The sequence below is a fragment of the Acipenser ruthenus genome, chromosome 3, assembly GCF_902713425.1.
Source record: "Acipenser ruthenus chromosome 3, fAciRut3.2 maternal haplotype, whole genome shotgun sequence".
Taxonomy (NCBI): Eukaryota; Metazoa; Chordata; class Actinopteri; order Acipenseriformes; family Acipenseridae; genus Acipenser; species Acipenser ruthenus.
In genome coordinates, this window is record NC_081191.1 from 96,538,093 (window position 1) to 96,554,793 (window position 16,701).

General features: G+C 39.7%; 1 protein-coding gene across 1 annotated transcript in view; it reads right to left on the reverse strand.

Moving 5' to 3' along the window:
• LOC117435808 (double-stranded RNA-specific editase B2-like) overlaps positions 1-16,701 on the reverse strand; it is a 179,058-nt gene that overhangs the window by 54,919 nt on the left and 107,438 nt on the right. The window contains exon 2 of the mRNA XM_034059249.3: positions 2,784-2,870. Within this exon, the coding sequence (XP_033915140.3) occupies positions 2,784-2,870 (87 nt within the window). The remainder of the gene's footprint in view (positions 1-2,783; positions 2,871-16,701) is intronic.

Genomic DNA, 16,701 nt, shown 5'->3' on the forward strand with positions numbered 1-16,701 from the left:
AAAGTGATGTTCACTACATACTGTATTTATGAAGTGGTTTTGTGTTGATATTGCAGATATATTATCAATCATATTATATAAAGAGGGTTTCTGATTTTTGGTTTTAACCGATAAAACCCGATAAAACACCCCCGATACAAAAAAAATGAGATCGGTGGATAGCCAATAAACACCAGAAAACACCAGAAAAACTGTGGAAATGGTTAATCTATTCACGTTGACTTTACCCTTTTCACATTAAAAAAAATAAAACCTACTACAAAAATAATAATAAATACATTTCCCTGTGCTGCTGGGCAATGTCCCGCCTTCCTGACTTGCATCTATCATTGATTAGTTCTGAATACTTGAAACCCGCCCCAACTACTGAGTGACAGCACATTCCTACATTTCTATTGGAGACTCGCCATTTGCGAGATTTAAAACGAGATTACAATCAGGATGGAGGCTTGTTAGCGGGATTTAAAGCTGTATTACAGTTAAGACACAGAGGATTTAAAACAGAATTGTGGCAAAATGTACAAAAATGCCTAGACACAAAAACCCCAGAAGAATGTGCCCATGACCATAGGGATTTCGTTGTGGAAGACAGCAAAGGAAAGAAGGTACAACTTAAGTGTGCAAGTACTGTCGAGTTACTATACATGACACACACACAAATAAAAAACCGCTCAAGCATTTTGGAAAGTAACCGAAAACACTAATTTAATACAGTATATCAAAAACGAACGCCCCGAATAAAACCGATAAACATAAAACTCGAAAATAACTGAAAAAAGCACCGAAAAACTCAATTAATAAAACCCGAAAAACAGAAGCCCTATATATATAAAACAGTCTCTGGTTCCTTATAAAAGTGTAATGTAGTAAATGTATAGCAAAGTGTAATAAAAGCATAGTATATCATTGTAAATAATAGGTAAGTATTGTAAGAACAATGAGGTATGGTAAATCATATTAACAAACATGGCAAACCAGGGTAAATTATAGTAAATGCATAGCATGACCATGGGAAAAGCATGATAAAACTGTAAAAATACCATGCAAAAATACCCATTACATTTTAAGGTATGTATGTTGTGAGTGTTCATGCGTTAATTAAGCAAATAACATCCCAGCATGCTTAGGGTCATGTATAAAAAATGCTGGACAGGTTTATACTTATGGCTAGCATGGCTACAAGAGGAGACCTCAGTGACTTTGAAAGAAGGGTGATTGCTGGGGCACGTTTGGCAGGAGCTTCAGTGACCAAGACAGCTCAACTTGCTGATGTTTCATGAGCAACGGTGTCTAAGGTGACGTCGGCATGGAACTCCGAGGGAAAGACATCATCAGCAAAGGGCAACAGTGGGCGGAAGCGCATACTCCAGGATTGTGATATCTGTGCATTAATTTGAAGTGCAAGGCAAAACAGGCGAGCAACTGCAGATCAATTGACTGCAAATTTGAACCTGGGACGCGAGCAGCCAATTTCATCAAAAACGGTCCGCCGAGAACTCCACAGAGCGGGATACCAAAGTGGCCCAACGCCCTATTAAGTGACTTTACATTGGTGTTTCCATTTTTTTGTCCACTTCCTGTACATTCTTAACAAGAAATGACTGCTATGCTCTGGTTTGCTGATGATTACTAGGGCACACCTCCATTTTAAAAATTAGATTTAATCCCATACTAGTCTTTAACAAATACAATCTAAAACGTGTAAAGATGTTTTTCAATCCCTGATTTACTGGTAGGATTCAAGGAGTGTGTGTGTGTGCGGTAAGCTTTATTACACAGAGTTTTGGTGCTTATTTTTCACTGACCTGATAAATACTTCACTACTAAAATGATGTTGGTAAGAATAATTTATTAAGAGAAAGGGATCAAATCAATAGCTGTCACAAACACTGTATTTTTACACTTAAATGATGGCATTAAATATGCAGTGCACTGCTTGTACAAGGACAATAAAATCAAACACTTGCAATAAAACAGGGCCAACAGGGAAAGCGATCTGTGTTGATCCTTACAAAATCGACCGTGTTTCACAGACAATATAATCTGATCTAATGCAGATAATTGAATTTGATCTAATGTGACTGAGTTCTGTGTGTCAGTCTACTGTATATAATGTGCTAATGTAACTCTGGGAGTTCTGTGTGTCAGTCTACTGTATATAATGTGCTAATGTAACTGAGTTCTGTGTGTCAGTCTACAGTATATAATGTGCTAATGTAACTGAGTTCTGTGTGTCAGTCTACAGTATATAATGTGCTAATGTAACTCTGTGAGTTCTGTGTGTCAGTGTACAGTATATAGTGTGCTAATGTAACTCTGTGAGTTCTGTGTGTCAGTGTACAGTATATAGTGTGCTAATGTAACTCTGTGAGTTCTGTGTGTCAGTCTACTGTATATAATGTGCAGGAGAAACTCAAGGGATACAAACAGAGATCAATCTACATTCAAGTATTTTGTGTATCAAGCGATGCAACTTTGAAACCGAATAACAATCTGCTCCTGTCAAAAAGATTTTTCAGGGATGAATGCAAAATGTACAATGTTCACTCCGTAAAATTCATACACATGGGACTCAATCCTTCTTCAGTGCATTTTAACATGATTTCATTAATTTGAAATTATTCCAAACTACAAAACCGTGGCACCATGGTTTTTTCCTTATTTTATATTCATCAATGTTTTCATCACTCAGGAATACAAGATTTTGCTGGTGGTACATTTATGCATGCCAATTGCCTTTATTAAAAAAATAAAAGGAAACGATTAAGGAGAAAGCGACTTACTTAAATGATCTTCCTCCTCAGTGCTCGTAGTCCCTGGACTCAAATACTTGAAAGGACCAATGAAAGCAGAAAGCATGCTTACTTTCTCTGAAAGAAAAATAAAACACAATCACCATTTAAGTGTAAAACAAACCCTGAAATTAAAAAGGTTTTGAGTCCCTTTGGCTTATATAGAAAATGCTGACACATGTCTGGGCAATTTCACTTCATCAGATACAGCTTTTAAAGAAGCAGCGAAGCTGTCAAAAAAGGTTCCACTACAACTAACTGTACTGCCTGTTCCAGAATAATTCTACTGTATAACCTCATCATGTTTTAGCTCAGCCCTTAGTTATAGGTGCATCCAATCAGAGTAATCTACTTATTTTAGGAGTCGTTTAAAATCCATCTCATGGTTTATGTATTGTAAACATGTGGGTTTATGCATTGTAGTGATACTGTAAAATGAAGGCTAAAGCCCCTTGGTTATCTGCAGTTACTCAGTTCGGTGTATTACTCTATATATCACTGAAGAACGAAAACAAAAGCTTTGTATCTGTACTGTAGTTTCAGGTTTCTGTGATCTGTGTTTGTTCTCTCATTGCACAGGTTCACATTAAGGATGTCTTATGGTTCAGCGGTTTCAGCACAGGCAGTATACAATTAACAATCTGAAAGGATCCTTAATTAGCTTCTCTGGATATGAACAGTTCTTAATGATCAGGAGTTTTAATGGTATCATGGAAGAGTGTGACAGAGACAGAATGATTCTTGGTGATAAATCTCCCTCCCGACCTGTGAGGGCGCTGTGTAAAGGGAACAGAGTGCCCTGGACTGGATGACCTCTCAGTTCATTCCCTGGGTTAGGTGGAAGTCAGCCATCTAGAAAGAGGGCACAGCTGCGGTACATTAAGTCATCACTCCAGAGGGAAATTGATGTGGCAACCATGGATTGGAGGAGAAACGGCTGCATTCGCTAACCAAGGGGGCGTGACTGAAGGTACAAGAAGGGGACGTGGCTAGGTGATCTGTTCCTTAGTAATGGTTAAGCTGAATCGGAAGGAGTAATGTGGAATTATCATGAGTGTTGTTTGTTTTGTTGTGTCTAAAACCTACTTGTTTGTTGTTATTAGACAGCTAACACGATCCGGAGCTGTCACTTACAGGTCAGCACTAAACCCAGACAACACTGCATTTTTAATCACAAATAAATTGTAAAATAACCACGAGCACAATAATAATCACGCTGGACTTGTGAACGTGTGTCTTTGTGTGTGTTCTACTGGGCTTATTATTTACAAGTTGTGTCTTGTTATTTCGGGACTGCAACCCATTGTTTTGAAACAGTGCAATACACATTACTGTGCATTTCCTGGGATTATTCCTTGTGGTCGCCAGACCAGGATTATAAAAATAAAACCTGTTTGGATTGTGAACTTTGTTGTCTGTCTTCAGTTTCACAATCACATCATGCACTGCAAACCACTTTGCCAGAAAGAGAAAGAGAAAAGGAAAGTCTTAAAAACAAGGAAAGCAGATCCTTTTTAGTCATCTTAGGTATCTGAAGTAAATCTTCAAGGGACATCTGCAGTATAGGCTACACTCTTACCACCCCACTAGAGTATTTACTGCAATTCAATATCACATGGGACTTGTATGATATGTGATCAATCGAATTATTATTATTATTATTATTATTATTATTATTATTATTATTTGTTTATTTAGCAGACACCTTTATCCAAGGCGACTTACAAAGACTAGGGTGTGTGAACTATGCATCAGCTGCAGAGTCACTTACAACTACGTCTCACCTGAAAGATAGAGCACAAGGAGGTTAAGTGACTTGCTCAGGGTCACACAATGACTCAGTGGCTGAGGTGGGATTTGAACTGGGGACCTCCTGGTTACAAGCCCTTTTCTTTAATCACTGGACCACACAGCCTAAATGTGTGGCTCTCTAAAAGTGTTACAACTTGAAAAGTATAAAAGTGAGTGGGAAGCACAATGTGGGAGGTGGATTTTCTTTCAATTGGAAACACACCTGCTGTCCTCCATTAGATTGCACTGCAATCAATGTAAAATCCAATTCAGCCTCACTAAATTAGATCTAGATCCTTGTAATTGTGTTTGAAAAGCTCAGCTTTTTTATGTTACCCTCAGATAACTACCTTGAGGAAGAGTATTTAATGGAAAGCACTGGCAAAAAAGTTTAGGTCACACCTCTGCCGCGTGGGAATAACCACACAGCAACACTGTTTGGGGGCATGAATCACTTTGTACTGAAATGGTTTCTAAGTAGCGCCCAACACATTCCTTTGGTTTACTGGATTTTTTATTTGTTTTTAGATTTCTATTGAATAATTTTAGCCCTAATTCAATAGTCTACCAAGAGACAGCTAAGGTATTTATAGTTGTTCTTCAGTTTATTTGTTGGAAGGAGCAGTTGACCACTTGCTTACTGTCTTACTGTTATTAACTAAGAGCTGCAATGACGGAAATGTTAGAACTGCCCCATCTTAAGACAGTGGTGTTATTATCATAACAAGTTTATCAAGTGGGCCCTGTTTTTATTAACAGCTTCTCTAGTTATCATGTGGACCAAAACATTAAACTTCAGAGAGCAGAGTCCACTCTCCCACACCTAGTTTAAATTCATCATGTAGCTTGATGTTCTAGATGCTGGTACAGTAGCTTTAATACTCTATAATTCATTGAATCAAACAGATGATGCACCATTCATGCAATGGCGTTGTATATTTGTATTCAAGCCAATTACAGAGCATTCTTCTATTATTTCTACTAGTAGTGTTGAAACAGCAATAGTAACTGCAGGAAGTTTGGGCTAATAAGATCAGAACGTTTGCATAGCTGATTGTATAAACAGGGCTTTTCACTAATCTCTTTAAGGAGAAACACATTTTCCCTTTATTCATACCAACAGCAAATATGTAAAGCAAACAGCATATTAATGCAAAATAATACTGGTTTATTTTCTGTTATTGGAAAACAATGAGCACTGGCTTTAAATATTGCATATTAAAGGCAAAGAAGAATTACTTGCTTAATAGTTGCAAAATTAGGAAATATAAATAGTTAGACAGTATTTATGCAAGTAAAAGATAGATAACTAATTAAACAAATTACATAGCTTACCTGCTTTTACAATGGTTTTTATTTTTTACTGTGTCACTGTTTGATAACACTGTTGAAAAGTGCTAGGTTTAACAACATTGTAATGCCTTTGTTGTAACAGATTTAGATTCCCTTACATATATTTTGGTTGCCTAATTACAGATTAGACCTATTAGTATTTAACGAAAATTACATAATGGAAAAATATTAATCCCTACTGTATGTACATATATTGACTTATATATTAACATATATGACTCCTATTATCAGGAACTTAAACAACATTTTTTTTTTCTTATATACAGTATTGTGCTAGAAATGACAATATTATGTATTTTGCTCAGCAATAGGAACTAAAAGGAATATTGGCATGGCAGACTGGCTCAGTAAAAAAGAAAAGGGAGAGCATAAGCTTCTTCGACCTCTCCTGCCACTGAAGGAGGTAAAGAGCAGCAGTGTGGAGTAGTGGTTAGGGCACTGGACTCTTGACCGGAGGGTTGTGGGTTCAATCCCTAGTGGAGGACACTGCTGTTGTACCCTTGAGCAAGGTACTTTACCTAGATTGCTCCAGTAAAAACCCAACTGTATAAATGGGCAATTGTATGTAAAAATAATGTGATAACTGTATAATGTGAAATAATGTATAATGTGATATCTTGTAACAATTGTAAGTCGCCCTGGATAAGGGCGTCTGCTAAGAAATGAATAATAATAATAATAATAAAGAGCCCTATCAGATTCCCCCATGGTACAATGTAACAAATGGGTCAAAAGACACACTTAGCGCACTATTCAAACGCATTTGCCCCTAATTTATTTTTATTTTTTAAACTTGTAACAAACGTGAGCAAACTGCCTTAGCCCTGTAATGTGATTTTTGTGACGTGCTGTCCCCAGTCTTTGTCCATCCGTGCTAGTGCCGGTGGTCAGCATAGCTTTTGGGGCATGGTCACATTTACATGTTAACTTTGAGTGATTTTGATGCTGGGCCAGAGGGGGGCATGTTCCACATCACAGTTCCCATATGCACCCTAAATAAGCTCTATATTATAAAAGGCTGGGTGAAGCAAATCACAGTATGAAGCCACACAATCCTCTGCAAGCGTAAAGCTCTTTGCCCTTTGAGTTTCAACAAAATTGGGCCCAGTGTCAGTTTCTTCCCTTTGTTTAATGCAGGCAGAGATTCAAAACCAGGTGGAAGGGCAGCGGCCCTGCTGGGTATCAGGACCTACATGCTTTCATTCTATAGAAAGTCTACCTGGCTGGCTTGAAAACTGGTGAACATACTGTCCTGCCTTTAACACAATTATCCCCCCCCCCCCACTCACCAGCACTATTGGGAATGGGTCAGCTAAGTCCAAGCAGGTTTTAGTGTAGCATGTGGGGATGTGATGACCAGACGGATGGATACTTTAACACCTGATTAATGGTGTGGAAGGCAGAAGAGTAGGACCATGTGCATGTGTTAGCATGAACTTTGCCAAGTCATGCAGCATGCAAACAGTATATGCGAAAAATCCCTACCCCCCCTGGTATCAAATCTATCTACTAAGGGACTACATGCCAATCCTACAACATTAAGCAGGATGACAGTCCTGAGTTTTAATCAGCTTGCCTCCTCATGCTCTCCAATTCCTATTCCAACATATGAAGACCTTGCTAGAGTTGGTTCTGATGATATTAGTGGTACAGTTGCCAGCCAATAATAACAGAATGGCAATGGCTTTGGCCAGCAAACCGTGGTAATAGCCTATGAGATGTGAGAATGGTGGTTCATGACAAGGGTTAGATAGCAGGTATATAAAAAAAGTGTGGAGTAGTGGTTAGGGCTCTGGACTCTTGACCGGAGGGTTGTGGGTTTAATCCCTGGTAGGGGACACTGCTGCTGTACCCTTGAGCAAGGTACTTTACCTAAGTTGCTCCAGTAAAAACCCAACTGTATAAATGGGTAATTGTATGTAAAAATAATGTGATATCTTGTAACAATTGTTAGTCGCCCTGGATAAGGGCGTCTGCTAAGAAATAAATAATAATAATAATAATAATAATAATAATAATAATAATAAATAATAATAAAAAAGATTGAACTCAATCTAATGAGACTGCATTGGCGTCACAAAGAGTGACAGCTCCTTGAATTAGAAAGATGAAAAAGGTTCTTCAGGGTGGAAATACATTTGAAAAGTTAACACTACAGGGAAGTGTCCAAAATAAGGAACACCAGCAAAGTTTTCTTGGGAGATGACAAGACAGAACTAGGAACATTCCGAAAGCAGCAGGGTGAACAAAATAACAATCATGTTATCAGTAGGATCTGCCGAGCACACAACCACCAAGAGAAATAACTTTTCATACAGCCATGCTTCCGCTGTAGCAGTCAAGGTTGCGAAACAAAAGACTTTTACTTTGGAAACTTTCAAAAACACACGTGACGGAGCCCTTGAATGTTTTAGACAGAATAACAGTTATTTGCTTCTCCAACCAGAAGACATAAAACATATTTATTTCATATTTATAGCATTGTTCCAGTAATATACAATCCTTGTACAAGGATTGTTGGCAAGAGAAGTGTGCATTATCTGTTGCTGTAGTAGTCTGATAACAAGTAGTAATTTACCTCATTTCTGAAGTAGAGCATTTACATATATTTTCTTGTAATGCGTTTATGAGACAAGCAAGGGATGATCTTCAACTTCTTAAAGTCAAGGTGAAATTTGAATGTAAATGATATACTGTATACTTATGTGTTGCTTAGTCAAACAAGCATGCAAACCCTTTTAAATAAATTAATTCAAATTTGTGTAGTTCTTTTTTTTCACACACTTATCACATTTTACTAACTCTTTATTTTCCTTTTGTCTTCATTAATTACTAAGAAAATGCTTCATATGTATTCCATTATCAACACTAAGTAAACGTTATTCCATCATGAATAATGACGGTGTAATCATGAATATAGGGTTTACATTGGTATGAAATGTTAGCTCGCGAGGTTCGGGGGGCGTGGAGCTGGGGGGGCCGCTAATCTTCTAATCTTTCAATTTTCTAATCTCCCGTTAATTAGTATCTGTTTACTATTTGAGACGTGATCACCTGCAACTTTTCTGTCTAGTGTTTCGTTTTTGTAGCAAACGCTCAGACGCCATCGTTTCGTGCTTCATCGCTAATATCTAAACTTTGTTGCTTCGCTCACGCAGGTCGTTTCTCTGCACATCGCTGCCAAGATATTATCAATCATTTTCTTACCTGCTCAGGCGATATTTCTTTTTATTCAGCTTCTCTTTTCGACACCAAGAGCTCCAACGTTACTCTTTCCTGTTCCATCCTGTCTCCACCTCGGCATCATAGCCGTCCAAAGCGCAGCTTCAATACTCAACTCGTCTGCAACCTTATTAGAAAGTCTGGTCCTCCGTTAAACTTTCAAGCTCCTTCGACATGACAGCGACATTCCCGTTGTCTGCGATTGCCTTACCTTAGCTCTATTTAATTCTACCACGAAGTTTTGTCTGCGGAATCTTTCTTTACTCCTCGCCCGCAATCAGACGCCCCTCCCCCGCTCCCACAGAGCCAGAAACAATTACCGTTCCATCAGAAGATCCTGCCCTGGACCTCCATCAGCTACGTTCAACCTTTTAAAGACGTATCCAGCCCATTCTAAACTCCATTTTCAACCAGTGGCGGCTCCTGACTCGACTGATCACAACATTCTCCAACAACACTATTGTACTGTAACTTTTCCACCGGCGCCTCACAGACTATGGTTACCACGGCAACGCCCTCATTGAGTGACTGCGGGGAGCGGTAAGTCGTTATGGTGACCAGGCAGCTTCATCAGGCTCGGCGTGCTCTGCGCCTCAGCACTGCAATCTTCCGGCTTCCTGTTGCTGCGCTTTCACAACTGGCGGAGACGAATTCAACACGCCGAACCATGACATCTAAATACTGCGTTAACTTATTTATATTCATGACTAACTGTCCTAAACATGTCTAGAATATTTATTATTCAAATCTAAAGGAATAAGCAAATGTTGTTCTACATAGATAAGGATTTAATCGTAATAACTTCATAGATTCTACCCTGCTTCACTCAAGTCAATGATGTAATTCCAATCATAACCTCTGGATGGCAGTATAATACCACAAGTTCTCTCTCTATACATTAAACCATTTTGGTATCGCTGCGAAGCTCGGACACTACAGCTTTTCTATCTATTCCCGCAGTTCTCACTCGGATGGATTCTCGGGAGTTCCCCTCCTGCCTCATCCTCTGTCTATCTATATCAAATGACATTCTTCAATTTCAACTCACTTCCACCCCCCCCCCCCCCTGCCCCTTTGAGGCGGACTGCTCCCGACCAAATCACTAGATTTTCCAACAGCCTCGGAGCAACGGATTCTTCATCCTCTTAGGTTCTACAGCGACCTCAGCTCTATGCATTCTTTATCTCTGGCTTAATCTAAATCACTTTAACTCAAAGTCCAATATCCACCGCATTCAGCAGATCGCTGCGCTCTACAGCAGATCATCACACTACCGATGGCAATCCACCATTCACTATTACAGATCACTGCTTCAGCAGATCTCTCTCTCTCTCTCTCTCTCTCTCTCTCTACAGCAGACCACCGCTCATTATTGACAGCACTTCTTTGTTTACTTCCTCAGATCTCTGCACCGTTCAGCAGATCCCGTCCTCTACTGTTAATTGCTCCTCACTGCAGCAGATCTCTGCTCCCTCTTCAGATCTACTCACTATTATAGCATGCAAGTTGCTTTAGTTCATAGTCTAAATCTGTACCTGCACTACTCCAGATCTTCCAACGCTTTCGCTTTCCTCCAATACGTAGATCGTGGAAGCATTCCGCAGTCAAGGCTAATGCTAATCCCCATCTAATCAAAAAATACGAGGTGCTTGACTTTCTCAGCAATCTATTCATATGTCCACACATCCTCTCAAATATTACAGCATTAATACATGGTGAGAGACGCGGTGTGAGACTGGAAATCTGTCTTGTTTATGAGTTAAGGAGTTCCACTACTAGGAGAATAACTGGAGTTGTGAAACCCAGTCTCTCAATGTGAGTTCACCTTTTCCATTTCAAGCAGACATGATAGTAGCAGACCGCTGATCGATCCCGTATTAACTGACACATAGGATAGTCAACATCTCATCTCTGCCCTCCATTCCAGTAAATGGAGCACAAAGCGTGCTGAGCTTCCCCAGCAGTCGATTTACACATGTTCGTTCAGTTCCAGCTGCTACCTCAACTGTCAGTTCCAGCTCCCCTTCTGCCTCCACTTTTAGTATCCAAGTTCCGTCGACTGGTCCCGTCTGCTGAAAACCCACTACACAAAACTACTTCCTGTGTTACTGACACTGCCTACAAATTGTAATCCCTACCTCTGTCTTTTTTCACAAGACATTTGGGCCTCCTACTAAATTCCAAATGCAGATATCATATTGTGGTTTAGTTCAATACAAAAAGGGCATATTGGTGTCACAAAAGATGTTTGGTAAAATTGACAAGTATTTCCAGGGTCAGGCGCCAAGGAAAAACATAAACGGACATTACCAGTTTGAGAAGCCAGGATTGCCATGGTTTTCTTCTCGTTAAGGGATGATCATAAATCACAAGGTAGTTTAACTAAAGTTTCATATTGTAGTTTGATTTATTTTTTTTAAAGAAAGAGTTTCTATTTATTAGAATGAAATGGTCAGGTTTTAAGCTCTGAAAATAAATTGTATTTGTCTTGGTGTTGCAGTTTTTAAAAACAATAGTTCTATTTCAAAAGCTGACGAGAACATACTGTATTTTGTATTCTACTGCATTGGCAGTCTGGGGAGAGCTACACCATGCAAATACTGTTTTGTACTGGTTACAGCAACATACAGTGTATTTTCTTCACTCAAGAGTGAAAAACAAAATAAGGAAAAAGGGTATAACAGCTGAGCTCTTTCACATCTGGTGGATGAACTTATACCAGCAATCTTAAATGCTGAGACTGCCGAAAGAATAGCAACCAGAATGAAAATGAGTTATCGGCGGCAGTCTGCAGGGGTCACTGAGATGGGATAAGTGCTGCCCTGATAAGGCTGAGGCAGACAGACGATTGACCTTCCAGTGCAAAAGACAGGCCTGATAACTTGTCAGCCATGTAAAATGCACAGCCATAGTAGCCTCACAACAAGCACTGGAAAACAGTCCCTGTAAAGAAACTTATTACAATACAAAAACATGCAGTGTAGTACAGTATACTATAGTGGAAAAACAGTCAATTCTTATGAATGAAAAGCAGCATTTGACTTCAATTGAATTTATAGGCCTCCAGTCTTGCAGTGTATTCCTTCTGTGCCTTTCATCCTGTCATTAAAGCCATTCATTTGATAACATGTTGATACATCTGTTTTATTTAAGTCAAGGTGATCCAGAGCCCAGAAACAGCCACGTACAAACAGCACATGAGCCTCATCTAGTTTGCAGTTTTGTCTCCCTGCTTCATCTTGTCTGTATCAAAATGTTTAATAAATAAAAGCTTTTTTATGCTTTCCATCATTACATATACAATCAGGCTGAATGATGCCAGTGTTTTGTTCAGCAGTAGTTACTGCACCAATAGGCACAGAAAGCACAGATGGGACTCAGACAGTTTTTCATTGCCTGTTCCATACGATAGAACTCAACACATCTGGTATGCAGTGAAAAGCATCTTTGCACTAATTTGTTTGTCACTATGTATTGAAAGGACTATCTGTCATTCTGCCATGCTTTGCTTGCACTGTGATGTTTGAAGACATGGCTAGTCACAAGTTTCAGCTGTTGGCCGCCTGGGATATACTTATGGCAGCCGCACTGTAATGTGCTGAAATCACAGAAAAAACAAACAAAAAAAAAGCTTGAAGAAGCAGTGGCATTTTCCAACATGATACTGCTGCCATATGGGGAGCAGAAGATACCTAGTAGAGTACTTTAGCTAGGCTAGTCCCTGTCTGTGGGTCCTAGTTTTTAACTAGACTGCACTTGTAGCTGGTTGCAAATAGTGGAAAGAGGAACGTAATTAAATAAACACATACGCAAATCAATTACACACAGCAGCACAACTCTTTAGCAGCCTGATGAAACCTGAAGATAGAAATAGCGGTGAGTTCTGAAGATGACAATAGAGTAAAATTACCTGATCAGAGCCCTGTGTTGGCCAATAAAGGGCCTCATTCACTAAACAGCGGTACCGTGTTTTGCACGCAGTAAGCCCCTTTACTGCATGCTTTGCACACCTGCTGTATTCACTAACCAGTGGCAGGCAACTCAACATGTGGAAAAAGAAGCGCATTCGAGTCATTTAAATATAATGAATAATGTTAATGTATGGAAATGTATGCAAATCACATCACAAAATACCGGGAGGGAGGTATTTGATAAGCAAACCATATTCACTTAAGGGCGCTAACTTTACTAGGTGCTTCAGTGTGTGTTAAAACTACCGTTTATTGAAACCAGGCGGTGTCACAGAACCAGGGCCAGCGAAACCATATAGGCAGAACAGCTGGCCCGCCTAGGGCGGCAAATTGAAGGGGGCGGCAAAAACGGTACATAATTACATTTTATACTTATATTTTATACACATTTCTTTAATCCTAAAATGTTCAACATCTTAAATCACTGTTTCTTTCTTAAGTCAAGCATCTGCCTATAGAAAAAAGTACCAGAGGATTTGCTGTGCACGATTATATGATCACTAACCCACACGCTAGATAGCAGTTTTATAGTAATTAAGGAACGCAATACGGTACTGTACAAATAAGTTACAATGAAAATCCAATGTGTTTGAAGTAACCTGCGTATCCTGGATCAATTGTTATTTATAACTCTAATTTCATGCATGATGGTAGAATCCACTGATCATAAATATTGTCATTGTAGAGCTGACAGTTGATGTCACTGCAGTTTGTAACCACAGCGGTGATTGTATATGTATATAGTTTTGTGACGATGTAAAAAAAATAAATATCAAAGTATAAACAAATTATTGTACATCAGATTACGTTTTAGATAGATAGATAGATAGATAGATAGATAGATAGATAGATAGATAGATAGATAGATAGATAAAATTTAAAAAAAGAGTGAAAAGGGAGGGCAGCAAAATTTCATTTGTCTAGGTATAGCACACCAGAGTGACACAAACCTGTTTAGTATGCAGGTGAGAGAGAGACACACTAACAGTATAAGTTTGGTATTTTTTGGCAAGCTCCTGCTTAATTTACAGAGGGGACACCAAATATTCCAATGACTGCAAAAAACTGGGCCCCTGGAAAAAATGGTGCCCCCTTGTTTATTGAGTGCAAATGCACAGCAGTGACAAAATATGTTGAGTATGCATTCAGATGGCAAATAAAAAATAATTATAATCTCCTTTCAAGTTCAACATTTCTGTTATTGGTTTATCTGTGTGCGTGTGTGTGTGACAGTTATGAAAAGCTGTCAGGAATTAAATTGCTTACAAATAAATAAGTAAATAAACATTTAGAAGATTGTACTGCATTTAACTGAATTATAAAATAACTGGATTAATTTACACGTAGTAGATTACCTCTGTAGTAATAATAATAAATAAATATAAACGAGAGTGTTTCAATGTGTTTATTGTGCTCTGTGAAACATACTGGTACAATTCGTCACAAGACTTCATTTAATTACCGTTGTTGTAGTTGTTGTTGTTGTTGTTTTTTTTCTTCTTTTTCTTATTAATTTTCTTAGCAGACGCCCTCACTCAGGGCGACCTACAGTTGTCACAAAATATACATATTTCACAATGCAGTAAGAGCAGATAAAATATACAATAACTTCAGAGCAACTTTTACTAAAATATATCCATGTACAGTTCGATAATCACAATATAGTAAGAGTACATACAATACCGTCCTAATAAGAGTAAGTAACTAGCTCATTTATACACATTTGAAGAAACACAATATATAGTTGCTGTTGTTGTTGTTACTGTATTTAAACAATTTATTCTGGATGTAGAATCGCCGAAATCACAAGCTTATACAAACATTTTCCGTCCAGAAGCAATAAACTCGCTCCCGTTTGCAGCAGACCGCACGTTCACTTTGCAGCAGGCGCTGCTCTATCTAGTGGATTACAATGACAGGTTACGCGCTTTGCGTTGTGAGCGATGAATCACACGCTCCTGTTGGCAGATCGCAAGGTTTGTTGCAAGCGCATGCGCACATCCACCGGGGACACATGAATCCTAGGGGGCACTGAATTCGTCGTAACACCGGCCCTGCACAGAACCAGCAGAAGAGCTGCACAGGAGAGCGAGAAGACGTCAGGGAGAGTATTTCGGATCAGGCAGACATGGGCTGTGTGAGGAGGAGGTAATAACTAGATACAGATCACCCTAGCCTTATATCTAGTGCCCCGGAAAATTCATGACATCACGAATTTCACAGAAATCGTGTTTCTGACTGCCTACCCCTAACCAATCAGTGCCATCCTGACTACACACAGTGAATCTACCCCCTAATCAGTGCCATGCTGACTACACACAGTGAATCTACCCCCTAACCAATCAGTGCCATCCTGACTACACACAGTGAATCTACCCCCTAATCAATCAGTGCCATCCTGACTACACACAGTGAATCTACCCCCTAATCAGTGCCATCTTCACTACACACAGTGAATCTACCCCCTAACCAATCAGTGCCATCCTGACTACACACAGTGAATCTACCCCCTAGTCAGTGCCATCCTGACTACACACAGTGAATCTACCCCCTAATCAGTGCCATCCTCACTACACACAGTGAATCTACCCCCTAACCAATCAGTGCCATCCTGACTACACACAGTGAATCTACCCCCTAATCAGTGCCATCCTGACTACACACAGTGAATCTACCCCCTAATCAGTGCCATCTTCACTACACACAGTGAATCTACCCCCTAACCAATCAGTGCCATCCTGACTACACACAGTGAATCTACCCCCTAATCAGTGCCATCCTGACTACACACAGTGAATCTACCCCCTAATCAGTGCCATCCTCACTACACACAGTGAATCTACCCCCTAACCAATCAGTGCCATCCTGACTACACATAGTGAATCTACTCCCTAATCAATCAGTGCCATCCTGACTACACACAGTGAATCTACCCCCTAATCAGTGCCATCCTCACTACACACAGTGAATCTACCCCCTAATCAATCAGTGCCATGCTGACTACACACAGTGAATCTACCCCCTAATCAGTGCCATCCTCTCTACACACAGTGAATCTACCCCCTAACCAATCAGTGCCATCCTGACTACACATAGTGAATCTACTCCCTAATCAATCAGTGCCATCCTGACTACACACAGTGAATCTAACCCCTAATCAGTGCCATCCTCACTACACACAGTGAATCTACCCCCTAATCAGTGCCATCCTCACTTCACACAGTGAATCTACCCCCAAATCAATCAGTGCCATCCTGACTACACACAGTGAATCTACCCCCTAATCAATCAGTGCCATCCTGACTACACACAGTGAATCTACCCCCTAATCAGTGCCATCCTGACTACACACAGTGAATCTACCCCCTAATCAGTGCCATCCTGACTACACACAGTGAATCTACCCCCTAACCAATCAGTGCCATCCTGACTACACATAGTGAATCTACTCCCTAATCAATCAGTGCCATCCTGACTACACACAGTGAATCTAACCCCTAATCAGTGCCATCCTCACTACACACAGTGAATCTACCCCCTAACCAATCAGTGCCATCCTGACTACACACAGT